At 39.4% G+C, this 17,888-nt stretch overlaps 1 protein-coding gene across 1 annotated transcript in view; it reads left to right on the top strand.

Moving 5' to 3' along the window:
- The window catches only part of KMO (kynurenine 3-monooxygenase), a gene marked incomplete at its 5' end in the record, with an annotated part of 82,210 nt that overhangs the window by 57,829 nt on the left and 6,493 nt on the right, over nt 1-17,888 (top strand). The window contains 1 exon segment of the mRNA XM_072409090.1: nt 16,694-16,751. Within this exon segment, the coding sequence (XP_072265191.1) occupies nt 16,694-16,751 (58 nt within the window).

Here is a 17,888-nt window from a genome sequence, read left to right as displayed (position 1 = left end):
CAGATCTTCATGTTGCACCATGCTTCCAAAAGCTTTGGGCTTAAAACATCCTATGAAAATAGAAAGGGCACACAGACTGGGCCCACTCCAGCGTAACAAAACACTATCTCGGCCAATCATTGTCAAATATCACCATTTTAATGAAAAGCTTCAAATTTTAAAGGCATATCGGTGGTTTGACTACTTCAGTATGGAGGAACACAGAGTCATTTTATCCTCTGACTACTCAGTTGAAACTACCAAAAGGCGTCGGGTCTTTTCCCCGATTTGCAAACAGCTTATTGAAAAAAACTTCCGCTTCGCACTAATCTACCCTGCTGTGCTTACAACATTTATTCCAGACCAGGAGCAACTGCAGCGATGGTGAAAGCTTTATGTCACCCACCTCCCTCCTCACCTGGTAGCACATCGCCACAACAACAATTTGCTCAATCCTCAAGACCCTCGTCCCCAAGCTCTTAAGTACACATTTGCCCTACTTTACCTTATTACTGGAAATTTCATTGTGGAATTTCATAAGGAGCCTGTGTTTCATTAGTTCAGAATATGTTGATCATTAGATTGAGCTGGTGGCCTTTTTTTTTTTTTTTTTTTTTTCGCTTACACTACACATGTATGATTTTCTCCTCTTAACTACAATGCATGCAGATAGCAAAAACAGAAAGTTGAAGAGCTTCTTGATTCTGTTTCCTGCTGTTTTGAATCCCACATTGGGAAAAAGGAAGTCGCTTAATAGTAATATATTAGTAATAGCCATAACCATGTTGTTATTTGTGTGTTCTTTTTTTGGGTATGCCTACTATGTCAATGACACCAGATGCCTCATTACCTCATCCATCCTGGTTCTACTTTTGAAATTTTCTTCACACATGGAAGGATTCCATTACCCTGTGCTGCTGCTCAGCTGGGGCGACGACACGGGACTGCACTTGTACATAATTCCAGATATTATAGTTTTTTTTCCCTAAACAACCTCCTTGAATAAAAATTTTATCTTGGAATGTTAAGGGACTGAGATCACCCAACAAGCATACCACTATCCTGCACCATCTAAAAAGCTGCAGACGAATAAAGCCATACCTCAGGAGACTCACCTTTCATCTTCACACTTTCATTTAATGGCTAAAGATTGGGTAGGAGAGGTATGGGGGGCTCCAGCAGCATGCCACAAAGCCAGAGTGCTTATTCTCCTGCACAAGAAGTCTTGTGATGTTTCCGACGGTAGATTGGCATCCATGACTGTCCAATTCCAAGCCCATGCATTAACTTTGCTAGCAGTCTTTGGTCCTAATTTGGATATTCAGCTGTTCTACAACAATCTACTTGCTACAGTGCAAACAGTTCCCAGAGCGCCTCTGATCGTATCCGGCGATTTTATTGCGGTAACCAGCTCTGTTGAAGATAGACTCCCACCACCACCCAAACAGGACCATACTACCACCAATGACAGTGTTTCTTGCGTTTGTTACAGGGACTGGTCTAACAGATTCTTGGAGGCACTTCACCCCTTGGAAAAGGACTATACGAATATATCACAGGTTCATTCAACCATGTCTAGATTGGATACTATTTTGCTTTCTGATGATTTACTGTTTAAATTTATTCTGCTGATATCCACCCCCTTATGATCTTGGATCATGCCGCAGTCGCTGTGACTTTGGCAGATAGTTTTCGTCACAAAACCCAGTTTGTATGGCGGTTCCCTGCCCTTTTTGGCTAAGGATGAAACGTTTCAACAACATCTACCATACTGGTAGCATGATTATGACTATCACAACGCGGTTCACAAAGACAACCCTCACCTGTATTGGGAAGTGGCCAAAACGGTTATCTGTGGTAAAATAATGGCCTCATTTGTTATCTCAATTAAAAGAGAGACCCTGCACAAATACTGTAAAGCTTGTTTTACAGCTAGGCAGGCTTACATGGTATAAAAATCGTCCTTGTCCTTATCAGACAAAGAGTCATGGATGCAAGCGAAAAAGTCTTGCGATTTCTGGATTGGTCAGTACAATGCCACTATTCGTTCATACCGTGAGGTTGAATTCTTTGGGTACAGCAATAAATCTGGGAAATTACTGGCCAATCTTGCAAAAGGTTTTAGAGTTCCCCCCGAGTTACAGCTATCATGGACAGGTGCCAGGTGGTTCACAAATCACCCAAGGAGATAGCCACTACTTTTGCGTCCTATTACGATGAATGTAATACCTCCCAAAATAATGACTTAGTTCAAGGGAAGGCTTTCCTAGACCGCTTAGGTCTTCCAAATCTAACTGAGGAGGAACTGGGCTGTATGAATAGGTCTATAATGGAAGAGGAAGTGACAAGGGCTATTAAGAGCTCAGCTAACTTTAAGGCACCAGGTCCAGATAGTCTCCCGTCAGTTACACCATCACTGACAGCATTATATAATTCCATGTATTCTCATGCTTCATACCTGGTCTCTGAACATCTAGCATTTATCAAGGTTCTTCCAAAAGAGCACAAACATTCTTTAGATCCTGGTTCCCATTGTCCTATTTCTTTGTTGAATAAGGATGTGAAGTTATTTTAAAAATTTGAGCAGACCGCTTAGCTAGAATTCTTTCCCGGTTGGTCAGTCCTCCACAGACAGGATTTATTTTAGGAAAATCTACCACATACAATATCGGAAAGGTGCTTATGATTTTAGAACAGGCTAGGTTAAATGGATTTTTTCCGGTGTCATCAACTCTGTTGGCTTTAGATGCTGAAAAACTTTTGACAGTGTGGAATGGCCCTGGCTGCACATGGTATTAGAGACATTTGGATTCAGAGGCCATATTGCAAATTCATTCAAATCTATGTATTCAAGTCCAAGAGCCCAAGTGCATGTGGCAGAGGTATCCTCACAAATATTTCCCCTGGGCAGAGGGACAAGACAAGGCTGTCCTTTGTCTACTTTCCTTTTTAACCTGGCCATTGAGCCTCTAGCTAGGTCTTTTCAAGATCTCAAGATATATGAGGGGATCGAGATGAAGTGTAAACACATTAGCCTTGTCATGTTTGCAGATTACAATACGTTATTCCTCAAAGACCCTGTCAGAGATCTGCCTAAAATCATCCAACATAATAAATATTTTGGCACCTTTTCAGGATTCAAAATTAAATATACAAAAAGTAAACTACTGTGTCTTTCCCTGGCCCCTCCTAAGGAACTGCTGTCTTGTGTAGGGAAAGTCCTATCTCATCTATTTGGGAGTAAAAGTGTCACGTTCCACTCCAGATATGTATAACCTGAATTACGCTCCACTCATAACTAAAATTTTGAGGAGCTGAGGCGGTGGAAAGCTTTACGTCTATCACTGATGGGTCGCTGTCATCTTATTAAGATGATTAGCTTCGCTAGATTGCTGTACCCCATGCAGACACTGCCTTTTTTACTACGTCATGCAGATGTCCAAAAGCTCCACTCGGCAGTGTTACATTTATTTGGCAAGACAACCCCCCCCCCCGTATTTCTAGAACCAAATTGTCTCTGCCTAAACAGAATCTAGGAGTTGGCCTTCCAGTTCTAAGAAAGTACAACATAGCCTGTATATTCAGACATATAAAGGATTGGTGGCATATTACCCGCCATACGATGACTAATTTGGAGTCTTTACTAGTACGGCCTTACTCCCTTTTGGGCTTTTTAAATACCCCATTTTCACTTATTGCTTGTGAGTTTAAAAGCAATCTTTTGCTACGAGATACGTTGGTTGCTTGGAGGGAAATTAAAAAATTTTATGGCTGCCACATTGGGCCCACTACTGCTACCCCTTTACAATCTACGCCATGTTTTCCTCAAGGCCTGGTTTACAAGGCATTTGATGTGTGGGACAGTAGAGGTCTTAGATGCTTGGGACAATTATTGGGTGATTCCAATAGGCCTCTTCTATTCCACACGCTTAGACTCATATATGCATTACAATCTCATCATTTTATATATTATTTACAGGTGAAATCCACCTTTTTTGGCTCTACTGCCCCTCCTTATGCTTTATCGCTACCACCGATTATTTTACATCTTTTGGGTGAGGCCTCTACTAAATACTCCAAATCCCTTCTTTATCCTCGTTTAATGGAGAGTACCATTACCACCCCTGCACTACCGTCCTTTGTAACAAAATGAACTACCTTTTTGGATCTTTCCCCTTCAGACACTTTGGACCTTCTGGAGAGTATTTGGGACTGTGTTCGCAAGGTAATGATCAGCGAACAATGGAGAGAGGTTCATTTTAAAATTGTTTATAGGGCATATTATGCCTTTGGTATCCCCTTTAAGTCCAGTGCATTTGCCCCAAGGCTTACTGCATGCCCTAAATACGCATACAATAAGGCTCCTCTGGAACATGCCTTATGGAACTGCCCTGTTATTTCACGTTTTTGGAAAAAAGTTTTTGATTTTATGCACTTGGTTACAGGGCAGGCTAGACAAATACGCCCACATTTGGCCCTTTTCCACGATGTTTCTATATTGACACCCCTCACAGGGACACAAACATGACCATCTGTTTCAAAATTTGAGCACCTCTGCCTCCTAATTGCCAAGAACACTATACTGAAACAATGGATTGAACCTCTTCCTCCTACCACTTCCCAGCTTTTACAATACCTCCAGGCTATGATGATATTTTATAAAACTTAAGCCACCCAGCATCGTGACACTTAACCCACAAAAAAAATTCCTTAGTACTAGGATGCAATTTTTAAAACATACTTTATCACCCACCCAACTTAATGATATTATTAAACTCCTTTGTCATATGGTTTGATATGACACCAGAAAACCTAACTCATCTTAGTAATTATCTAGCTGTACACAGTTATTTATTGGGGGCTCAAGGTTGGATGGCTATGTATATTCAATTTATTCATATTGTATACTATCCCATTTTTTTTTCTTTTTCGCTTTTTCATTTTTCTGTAGTGATGTGTTATTGATGACGCGTCTGGTTGATGATGCTATTACTAGAGTAACTGGCTTTAGTATTTGTTTCATGTGCTTTACCCATTTGTTATGTTTTGGTATTGGTTACGGTTTGTTAATTTTGTTGATCTGACTCTTCTGTTTGGAAAAATGGAAAATAGTGGACTGGCAGAATATGTTTATATTTGATATACCGTTGATTGCGTTGTATGTGTATTTGTATCTTTGTTTCTGTCAATAAAGAAAAATTAAAAAAAAAAAAAAGATTCAATACCATATACTCGGAAGTCCAAAAAAGTACAATAGTCCATAAACAGTTGATGGGGTGGTAGTGTCCATGGTCGACCTTTTGACACAGAAGAAATGTCTACTCTTATCTCTTTCTATATATCAGCTGTTAGTTTCCATCTGTCTGGTCCATTCACAGTGGTTTACCACAAGTTCCTTGTCAATCACATTATCTGTAAAATTTTAAACGGTCTCTAAATCATAGGTTTCTTTGTGTAGGTGGCAATGAAAGCATGTTAAGCTTTATTCACTGCAAAGCAACTTAGTATTATAAGTTTGTCATATAAGCAATATACTTTATAATCTATATACAGCCCCCCTAAATTTTCTTCTCAACACAAAAACCCAATAATTGTAATGATATAACAGAACCATTAGAGAACAGGGGTTCTGACATATATTGATCATAAACCTATATAACTGGACTGATCTATCCTATTGTAATGCATACAGGTTGTCACAGATTCCCGCAAGTCCAGGTCACCTGTGCCGCCACTCTGTTTACTTCCTGCTCCAAGTTCGGTGATTCTCTGTCAGCTGCTCCCTTGCCTCAGAGAACCAGAGTATTCCGCAGATGCGCTCCCTCTGCTGGCCAACATCTAAATAACACCTGAGACCATGCCAGCAACAGCACTCCCTCTGCTGGTGGGATTGATGTCTGCGGCTCACTTGATCAACGTCTGTCTCCCCTTCTTACGGAAGTGACCTGGCAACAGGAAGTTGCCTGAACAAGGAGTTCCTTTGGCTCTGCTTCCAGGTTACTGTTGTTTATCTCTATTGTTCATGATTCTGTACCGACCCCGGCTCGTTCCTGACTACTACTGCTTGCTGTCTTAAGCTCTCGCTTGTTTCCTGACGTTGTTCGCTGTCAGTCCTGACCTTTTGGCTTGTCTGGCTACCCTACTGGATTTCCCTTTTGTACTACGCTTCAGTCCCTGCTTGTTGGCAGTCCCCTGTCTTCGCGGGCATGGGGGCCAAAACCTGGCAGTAGCTTGCCACACAACATCCTCACCTCTAGAGGCCCTGGAGAAGATCAAGCTACTGCTTAGACCCTGCGCCCCATGCATGTCTCCACCCACAGGGTGAGTGACACAGTGGGTCCACCACTTTGCCTTGTGGAGCCATGACACAGGTCGACAATCCTTAAGTACCAAAGTGGTCGATATATATATATATATATATATATATATATATATATATATATATATGAAGTCAAATAGAGATAAGGTTTAAAACTGAAGACTTCTTTAAGCCCTGGGGAGTAGTTGGGTTTTAAGGTGAAAATCTATTTGGATTCACATTGTAATAATCTTTTGTCCACATCACCTCCCTTAGGATTGGGGGTAATGCGTTCCAAGGCCGCAAATTTGATGCAATTTGCATTAAACTTGTGGGAGGTTCCAACGTGAAAACAAACTGGAGTTATTATATTACCATTTATGATGGAGTATAAGTGTTCATAAATACATTTCCTAAATAATTTATAAGATAATTCACACCCTCTGATGAGCAGTTTACATGATAGTTGAGTTTGTGGACTGACCATTTGGTAGATGGAGAACCTGGTTCTCTAGAATCCAACTAAATTGTTTGCAGCTGCCGCACCTAAATGTGCCATTGGGTGCTGTTGTGATAGTAACTCTAGGAGAAGAATTAAAGTGGCTGGAGACCAGGGTGTCTTTAGAAGAGCCAGGTTTCCTATAAGTAATCTGTGGTTTGGCCCAATGTATGATAAAATATTGGTTAAGATGCTCCAATTAATTTTGAGGATGTTGTGAATCCCTAGATGATGTTCATTATACCGTGTAATAAGTTGTATTTAATTTTTTGTGGGGGATAGTGTTTAAAGATCCCTATTGGTGCGACAGACTCTATGATATGTCTTTGTCAGTAATTTCTTGCTGTAGCCAGGAAGTAACAGCCTATTGCTTAGGGCCCCAGCTTCCCATTTGAAGTCTTAAAACTTAGTACAATTACTCCGGAGTCGCAACCTCTGGCTGTATGGAATGCTGCGAATCAAAGGTTTGGGGTGTGCACTAGAGGCATGTAAAAGTATTTCCCACTGTCTCTTATAAGGAAGTAGAAATTTTTAAATCTTTAGAAATGAAGATATTAACATCAAGAAAATTGATGGACAACAGGTGGCGATTTATTGTGAATTTCAGGTTATAGTCATAAATTTGTAAAAATTGAAACATCTCTTCTAGAAGAGTCACAGGGCCTGTCCAGAAATAGGGATGTCATCAATGTATCTTGACCACAGTTGTATGTGGGTCTGATACCTTGTGAAGTCAGGGTTGGAGAAAAGGTAATTCTCCTTAGCGTCCTTAGTAAATGTTTGCGATGCCTTGTATCTGCAAGTAATAATCCCCATCAAACGTGAAATTGTTACGGGTGAGAATATAATGTAGTGGTTACATGTGGTGGTTAAGTGATTACGTGTAAACCTTTAGAGTGGGGAATGCTACTAAATAATGCTTCCACATCTATGGTGGCTAAAGTGGTATTGGGTGGAACGGTGTAATCATGTAATTTTTGTTTAAAACTAATAATTAGTCATTTTTGTTGTAAAAAATTGTATTTTAGTTTACCATTTACTATTTTGTAAAATTTAGTAGCACAATGTTGCCACACTTATCGGCTGGTTTGATAATGATTTCCGGATTGTTCTGTAGTTTGAGAAGAGCTTTTTTGTGAGAAATTAGCAGAAGGGTAATGAGTTGTAGGGTTGAAATCAAAAATTTCTTTCATAGTCATATTGACAAATGTTTGTACATGTGGATTGTACAGAGAGGTGAGAAATATGAGGATTTAGGTCAAACAGATGGAATAGTGGGATGATCAGAAGTATCTGATGATGTACCTTGTGGGGCATCTAATGTATAATTACTTTCTTCCTGAAGTTCATGTAGGGTTTTGAGGGTTCTAAAGTCTTTAATTTTCAAACCTTGGTAGATCGTAATATCTCTTGGAATATTGGATTTGGGTGTTTTGTCAAACATAAGTTTTAAAATTACTCTAGGTCCAAACAAATAGACGTCTTTAATTAATTCAAATTTGTTGAGGTGTCCAGTGGGACAGAAGGAGAGGCCCATCTTAAGGACCTCTTCCTCTGCAGGTTTCAAAGGGTGGGAAGAGAGGTTATTCACTTCCAAGTTTAGTGCTTTGGAGGGAGTTTCTTGAAGTATTGTGTGATCGGGCCTTTGTTCGGAGTAGGCAATGGGAGATGTGGTATCAGCGCGCTTAAAAAAGAATCCTGGGTTTTAGAGATTGAGAGATTCTCAAATGAGAATGTGGGTTTAGAGGGATGAGGGGGTGGAGGGAGTGGAATGAATTTAGGTGAAGTGACAAGTGGGGGTGTAAGTATGGTTGTAGTAGTGGCCTATGTGCTAAGGTCAGGTGTATCCGAGGTTGGTGAGAGAAGGATAGTAAGGATGCTATCTGGAGGTGATGTTTGTGTGGTGGCAGGGGGTGGTGAGATGACCAATTTGGGATCTGAGGGTATGGTTCCTGGTATGAGTTGAACATGGATTGAAGGTTTCCTTTTCTGATTGAATTGTGCTAGGTCACTGTGGTCGCTCTTTTAGTTTTTCTTACTCTTGGAAGGGTGAGTCTGAGAAAACGGGTTGGAGAGCGGTGGGGGTTGAGAGGATGTGGTAGGAGGTGGAGCTGAGGTGTGTGTGGTAGTGTTATTGGTGGCCGTAGAAGTGTGTTACCTGCTCATCAGAGGGTGTGATTTATATTATCCTGTGTACATTTGGGGGCTTCTATGTGGGCAAAACAAAAAGAGCATTTAGGAAACTTATTTATGAACACTTGTACTCCATCATAAATGGTAAAATAATAACTCCAATTAGTTTCCACGTTGGAACCTCCCACACGTTTAATGCTAATTGCATCAAATTTGTGGCCCTGGAATGCATCACCCCCAATCCTAGGGGAGGTAATGTGGACAAAAGATTATTAAAATGTGAATCCAAATGGTTTTTACCTTAAAAGCCAACTACTCCCCAGGACTTAATGAGGTCTTCAGTTTTAAACCTTATCTCTAATTGACTTCATATATAGGACTGTCAACCTGTATGCATTAACATAGGATAGATCAGTCCATTTATATAGGTTTATGACCAATATATGTCAAACCCCTGTTCTCTAATGGTTATGTTATGTCATTACTTTGATTGGGTTTTTGTGTATACACTTGCTGTAATTTAACACAGAAAATTTGGGTGATATTGCCCTGAACCTCTAATTTTATATGATTCAAAACTGGTGCTCTCTAAAGTAATTGTTTGTACACCTAATGCTTATAGTGATTGCATATATACATGTGATCTATTTATGATCTATATAGAAAATGTATTGAATATTTAAAAAACATGTGATATTCACTCTTGATTATTTATGATTGTTATCACCGCAGATTTTCATGGATGATTATTTATCATATAGAGATCTCTATGATCGATATGCACCATTACAAAATGATAATATAGATAAATGGCTATATAATGTAACTTTGTGTATTGTTGTACTCATTTTTATAAATATCTATTTTTTTGTGAATCAAGAACTCCTTGTAACAGGAAAGGAGTTCTTGGTTCTTTTTAAACAGCAACCCTAATGTTCAATTTGTACTACTTTTTAAAAATTATGACCCCCACTCCACATTTTGGAATTTTATAAAGGTGGGGAGATTAAATTTGGGGTACTGCTAGCTATGAGGGTCCCATGTGTACCCTGAAAATGTCAGGCCGGTACAACATACTGTTCGGGAGATATGGAGGTTTGTACTGGGAGAAATGTAAGGCATGCAAGATGTAGATGACATGCATTCATATACACAGCTGTGAAACTAATGGTAAAGTAATTGTACACGCCCATTGGTATACGCCCCTGGCAGGTTTTTTTCACGGGTAGTTTTTTTTTGTTAGGACACTGGCATCGTAACAATGGGAATCCCCTATCATACACTTACACACACACACATCATTTAGGGAGACGGCCTCATTCCCCATGATTGAACTACTTTGCATACACCTCAATTTTACCCTGCAGGACACCTGCATGGTGCTAATTCCTGCATACTTCTGCCCTTACTCTACATGGAAATACTCACACTACTTCCGCCCTCACTCTCTATATATGGGCACGTGGCTAAATGCCAGCATTCCCCTCACAACCAGTGGTTTGATCTGCAGTCACGGAGGCATCTTTCCTTGCTGAGAGGAATTTTCTTGAGGACCAATCTAATGGCCAATTCAGGTACTTTGCTTGTCATAAATTTTATTCCAATACTGATGGAAATGTAAGATTCCCTATAACGCACATTTAATTGCTTAACTAAGATATACATCTTACACACCTGTCATGCTGTTGCAAGTATTATTTCTTTACAAACATTACTGTCCATAGGGGCAGGGTATTAGATTTTGCTTTTTTGCCATGCTACAGCCTTCTGCTTACTTCAGTAAATCAGAATTTGCAAAAGGGGGATTTCTATGAAGATGGCTTGATGTTTTGTATAGGTGTAGGAGGAGAAAAAGTGGAAATTTGTTGTCATACTTATCTGTTATTTACCTTTTCTGTAAACTTCTCCTGACATCATGCACAAATGGATTAGTTCCACCCCTTGATCTCCATAGGACCACCTTAACAAAGGTATAAAATAACCTCCCTCTCCCACGCAGGTGTTCTTTAACAAGCTCGTGACAGGATAAGGGAGAGAAACATGTTGTTAGGAGGAGTTTACAGGAAAGGAAATTTATGGGTAAGCATGACAACAATTTTCTACTTTCCTGACATTTCTCCTAACAGCATACAAAAATGGAATGTAGCAAGCAATAACATAAAGGGAGGGAAGAAAACAAACAATGCCACAGAAACAAAGGTACTCTTTGGAAAGAACCATTTGCCAAATGGAAGCCCAAAGGTGGCTGAAGCTCCAACCTATAAAGCTAAACGAATGTTTGAAGACTTCCAACTGGTTAATTACAGATCACTTTAGTAGAAACATTTGCAAATGAAGCCTATAAGGTTGCCTCTTCCCTAGCTGAATGTCTCTTGACTTCCTGCATGATGTAAGCATACCACATAGTATTTTAAATGCAAAATCTGTCAAAGATACAGCTGTGCTCCATATATCAATGGTTGCCAACCTTTTCGGTCCCACGGACCACTAAAATTACTGGCTTCTGAGCGCACATGCACGGGGAGCTGGAGGAGAAACTCCCCCTGAGTGACATCATGATGATACAACCCCACCCACTCTCCCATCGCAGATCTGAGCTTGCATGGGAGAGTGGGTGAGTTGTGTCCAGGGACAAAGCCCGCCCACTTCCATGAGCCTCGGATTTGTACGGGGGAAGTGGTCCGCGGCTCTGGCCGGTATGTCCTCCCAGGGGGGGGCCCACTGGCCTGAGCCGCGGTTCACCAAAATTTTCTCATGGACCAGCTGCAATATAGGACTGCTGGGGAGGCTAACTAGAACATTCACAACTATAAATTGTTTTGTTTTTTGGGGGGTAAATGGGGACAATCTTCCTCAGACTAATGAGAAATTTCAGAAAATGAGTGTCTCAATGCTCAGCAATTACTTCCCAGCTGGAGTGACACACAGAATACACCTTTCAACAAGACATTCAATGATAGATGCAAATACATTTCAGGAAGATATGTGAAATCTGGTTCCTTTCCAAGAGGGTGGATAGCTATGAAACCTTGATTGTCATGGTAACAGTTAGTCAAGAAATTCATCTCCCAAGTTCATTTTCTTATTGAGCAGACCTTAACTGGATAGAAGGGGGGGGGCTCCCTGAGAACTTGTAGGACCAGAGGCAAATCCCATGCTGAAATTAATTACCGAAGGCTTCAATTTCACAACTGCTTTGAAGAACTGTCACCGACTTGGTGGTTGTGGGGGCTGACTCTTGGACCTAAACACGTTGACCCAGAGTTCCTTGATTAAAGTTGAATGCAGAAAATTCTGGAACCTGTGCTGGTAATGGGTTAACAAAGAAAACTCTTGATTCTGCTATTCAAATAAAAATTTCTATATATTGTGGCATCTATTTATAGATGTTTGTAAGCTTTGAGTTGCATATCTGTCACCACAGAGAAAAGCCAGATGCTAGGAGCCTCTGCCTTTCGACAAGTTGTCAATTAGTCCCAGGCAGTTATGGATAAAATGCGGCTATCGGCCAAATTGGCCAATTTCGCCAAAGGGAAATAATTACCATTGCTTTTCCTGAATCCTTCCTTATTTTTTTGTAGACCTCTCAAGATCAGTGCTTTTGGTTCTAAATTGTAAAGTAGGGAAAAAATTTCATTTTCTCATGAAAGGGTCATGGCCAGTATTTGCTGTCACTAAGACATCAATGGAGATGCCATCAGGTCTATCGACTTGAAAACTGTGTCTGCCCAGAGGCCACTTGTCATTGAGAAATGTTCTGTTTATATGATCAGCCAACAGATTTTTAGTCTGGTGGTTAGGAGACAGAAAAGGTGAGATGCTTCTTGTCCACAAAAAATAAAAAAACATGAGTGTGACTTGATGGAAGCAGACAATCTTTGTTCCACTTTGTCTGACAATGTAGAAGATCTGACCTGTTCACAGGTTCCTTGACTTTCTGCTGACACAAGAGCAAAGCAAATGCTTTTAAAAGTCTCAGGACTGCTCACAATTTACCAGATTGAAGTGCCTTTGAAAGGAAGGTCAAAGGAGATGTCCCATACCATGGATTGCAATGGGAGGACTACTAACCCAAGTCTTGTCAGATTGACCAGGGCACAGTAAGTCTGTTCTCCAACAAGCAGCAAACCCAAGGATCAAGGAAGCACAACTGGAACCCAAACATGTGCTATCCTAACCATCAACCAATGGAAATAGATGTCATCAACATCAGAAATACCCTGCATTCCATGCAGTTAGGTTACTTAGGCAGAAACTGTTTTAAAATATATGACAATGGTAGGGACATTAAATTGTGAGCTCCTCTGAGGCACAGCAAATGACATGACTATAGACCTTATAAAGCACTGTGCAACATCTAAACAATATATATATATATATATATATATATATATATATATATATATATATATACTACATGATTATAATAATAATTCTTTTGCTGGCAGTGTCAAACCCTCTAAAACTCTTTGAGCCCATACCATCATTTGTGCCAGTTAAATATTTGAAAAATATGAATATATAATATGAATATTATCCTTAAATTTCTATTCCCTGCATTGGTCATAATGGACACTTCTGATAGTTTACCAAAGACAGATTTTGCAGAATTGTCTTCTGGTGACTGTCCAACTTGGTTTGGATATTGTGAGCAAAAGATCGTTGTTCAAGTAGTGACATAGGCTGACTAGAGAGAACTAAGGTAAGGTTATCACTGTGACAAACAATTTATTAGGCATCCTCGAGCTGTGGAAAGACTGAAGGTTAGATAGGTGAACTGGAGGCGTTTGAAACATAGCTGACAAGAAGAATGTCTGGTGGCATTCCACAATTGAGACAGGCCTGTAAGCTTCTGCTAGACCTATGGAAATCATCCAATGAGCCAGATTAACGATGGACAAAGTAATCTGCAATATTATCATACAAAACCTCCTAGTGTGAACACAGGGATATAAATCATTCAGGTCCAGAAATGAACTAAACCCATCAGAGGTTTTTTTACTATGAAAAATTGCCCCAGCCCTTAAACATAAGATAGAAGCGCATTGCACTTATATAAATCTCTTGAAACTGTTTGAAATGTTCTCGACTCTATTCTTCGTTCTTCCTAATGCATCCCAGTGTCCCCCCTGGCATCAGAACGGGCGCCCGGGAAGACACACACACACGCATGGAATCAAGCAATCTTCAACTTTATTGTAGCAATCATCTGGTTTACTTATCATGACAAAAAATATCTCAGCGCATGCCCATTTACTATAGTGGAAAAGTACTAGTATGTTTGTTCTAGAATAAACTGCTTAGCTACATGTTTTCAGACACGTACAAAACATCCTGTTATCAAAATCTGGCAGATGTTAGCAAGGACATTCATTTGGCAGAACATCAGGCCCATACACACACATTCTAAATAAACAAAAATATGTTAATCTGTATAACTTGAAGCTCAAATACAAAATGGAGTACATCAGGCCCTCTCACTGTTGTCTGAACGTTCTAGGATCTCAGAGAGCCTGACAAAAGCTTTATCCGGTAACCATGCTACCTGACTGAAACCACTTAGGGTGTCACTGTGCTTTTCACAAATTCTGGAAAACTTGGACAATCTTGTTTCTTTCTTCAACATCTAGATGGATACACATTCAAAAGGTCTCCTTCCTTAGGCTATTTTAGACTATCTGATTAGCGAACCTAGGATTTTTAGGTTCCCTTTACTGAGGGTCAACAAATTTCTTGACAGGAAATCTCTTGCCTGCACAGTTATGTAAGAGCTACTGATTCCTTTGCCGCAACTTGTCCCCTGTGATCCTCTGTGTACTTGACTTGTATGGTAGACTGAGCTGGAGAGAAGCATGACCTGACTTTCTGGTATGCTTTCTTAGAGCGCTTTTATCCCACATTAGAAAGAAATCACATTAAACACTCTTTTTAAAAAAGGTGGCTGCCATCTTCCGCATCATTCCCTACCTGTGCGGCAGCTTTCGTGCCTGTCAGGTGGGAGTAGGTGAGCCAACTACTAAAAGTAAGAAATATATCTATCTTTTATACGTACCTACACAGAACCAAATACAAACAAAACCTACAAAAAAATTCCTATCTGACTTCCTGCCAGTCAGCATAACAGCTGGAAAGAAGTAGCAAACAGAAACATTATTTCAAAATAGCGGCTGCTGTAAGCAGGATGCTGATGATCACCTAACAAGGCTGATGCTAGAAACAGCAAAATACACATTGCTGGAGTAGTTTGGAGATTAATTAGGGTACCAAATTGCACGCATTAACATCTAATGATTTACTAATGTATAAGTAACCAAGAAAAAACCTCCAAGGTTTTTTCCCAAACAACACCACAGGATAATAAACAGGTATGTAAAATTATAGAATAACAGAATCCTGGTAGAAACACCAGGCAGAACAACAGTGCACTAAGCCATATTGTATGCACAAAAATATGTTACACCAAAATTCTACCAAAATATATGTAATGCCTATTGTTTGAGACTCAGACTGCAATTTCAAGGAGCCATACAGCAGGTGGCCACAGAGATACAACAGGAAGCAAAGACATTCTTTCCTTCAAACTCATTTCTACTACTGCTATATGTATGATGGCTGTGCGTGGAAGTTTGCTGCACCTGTGCAAGGCACTGAGCAACTGTTTTGGACAGTTAAAGAAAATAGAAACAGGTAAAAAAAACTTCACCTACCCGCAACAAAGGGCTCTCAAAACATAATCGCTGAACGGGAGGCTGAATCGGGGGGGGGGGGGGGGTAGGGAAAACAAATGCTTGGTCCTGGAGCGAAAACAGAACATGAACACCCACAGGGCAGAGGAAGGTTACTTTTATAGCTTTGGTATGGTGGAGATCAAGGGGCGGAACTAACCCATTTGTGCATGCTGTCAGGAAGAGTATCAGAAAATAGATTGGAGAGGGATAGATTAGGAAAAGATACATGGGACGAGGGGGTGGGTTGTTGGATTACAATATTACAAATGAGAATAAGGCAATTGTGCTGTGGGTGATGTTGGGTGTGTGGTACGTATGTGGTCTGTCCGTGACCACCACTACACTTTGCACATCTCTGGATGTAGAACCTGATTTACTCAGACAATCACTAGATACAATATCTATTACATTACTAGATACATTATGTGCCCACCACTGAAAGCTACTTCACATGCTCTTTGCCTTTTGACTATGTCGATGTAATATTCACTACCACAATTGTGAAATAATTTCCTCAAAATTTCAGTGCAACCTGCCACTACAAACGTCTCTGAAACCGTTTCCTATACTAATATTTTTTCAAACCAACACTTCAAACATTGCAAACATAACAAAGATATATCCATTTGATATACCAGCATATCATTATGATATGTCTTTATATTGCAAACTTACACATCAGTATATTTTGCCTATGATCTTTAAAGAACCACAAACACCAACTTGTCTTTTTTGTATTATGGTTTGCTCTTTCCTTCAAGTCTTATCTCTTATATTTTGTATGTTTGTAATCTGTTTTCTTTTTTTCGTTTAAACAATCTCAATAAAAACATTTTTACATAAAAAGAACCTTTAACACTGTTTAGTAAAAGAACACCTAAGTGGTTAAATTAATTAGCAAGCAATAGACCAGACTGAGTATGACAAACCAAAGCTGTCACATTTTTGCTGATCAAATATACAATTGTTTAAACTGATTGATTTGGATGTGAAAATAAATAAGATTGAATAGTGGTGTTCATTACTGTCAGTATTCAATGGCTGTGTGTTTTATAGGGATTTGAAGATTGCCATGTATTTTCTGAGTTAATGGAGCAGTACAACAATGACTTTGGTAAGTTGTATCAAAATTATTCTTTTAGAAGCTTATATAAAAGTTTGTGAAAAAAACAATTATCACTGGTTTTAGCATTAATCAGTTATCACAGACCACACTGTTTTAGATTGTTTCTACCAAAAATGGCCTATTATCTAAATTCGAGTGGCTTGCCTTGACACGCACATTGGGCCTGATTTATTAAAGATCTCCAAGACTGGAGAGGATATACTTTCATCAGCGAACCTGGTAGATACCAGCGAACCTGGTAGACCTGGTTGATGAAATAGTAACAATAGAGACAGATACAGTAAATACCAAAAACTGTATATGGCAGAGAGTAATAGTAGTTTATATGACTAAACATATATATGTCAATGGATAGCATAAAACAATGACGTAAATAGCTAAATTTCTGAAAAATATATATCAGTTAACACTGTAATTAGCACAAATCCTATATAAAGATAAATATAGTTGGTACATATCCCATGTATAGTTGGAATGTTCTAAATGTAAAGAGTTATAGTCGCTAATCCGCCAACAAGTGCTATGAAGTTGTATAGCATTTAGGTATTCCTCATTTGTGTAGGTATGTATAATAGGAAAGGGAAGGAATATCTGACTTACAATATTAGAAGATCACTGGCAATGATTGCTGTTTTTAATATGAAAAATCAATGAAAACACAGGATGCTAATTCCAAAATAGAAATGGGGGGGATAAGGGGTATTTACTACATAGTTACCGTTTTTTTATAAAAAGTATAGGTAACGTATATAGGTTTACTTACAGAACACCATAGGATTGTGTAGAGGAAGCTGGGGGTATGCCCAGAAGTTTAGGCAGTTCTATCTGTTTTATAGTGTTGCTTCAATTGGACACATCCATAGGATTACAATTTTAGGTAATGAATGAGCTATATCTCTATCTAAATCAAAATTCAAATTGTACATAAAGGGTTAAGTACTGAGAATGATGTAGTATAACAATAATCTACTGTTGCTCCAAAATGTCATATTGTAACTTACTTCTTATAAAGGGAATATGAGCAAAGTTTACAGCACCTGGCAGTTTGAGTGGAGAGGCTGATGTGATATTCCTGCCTTTTATGGCAGGATGCCTGCGTTGTTATCTATGTACTGTGCATGTGCG

Source organism: Pyxicephalus adspersus, chromosome 4 (genome assembly GCF_032062135.1).
Source record: "Pyxicephalus adspersus chromosome 4, UCB_Pads_2.0, whole genome shotgun sequence".
In the NCBI taxonomy this organism is placed as follows: domain Eukaryota; kingdom Metazoa; phylum Chordata; class Amphibia; order Anura; family Pyxicephalidae; genus Pyxicephalus; species Pyxicephalus adspersus.
The sequence above is the reverse complement of the archived record's forward strand: the minus strand, read 5'-3'. Positions and strand labels throughout refer to the sequence as shown.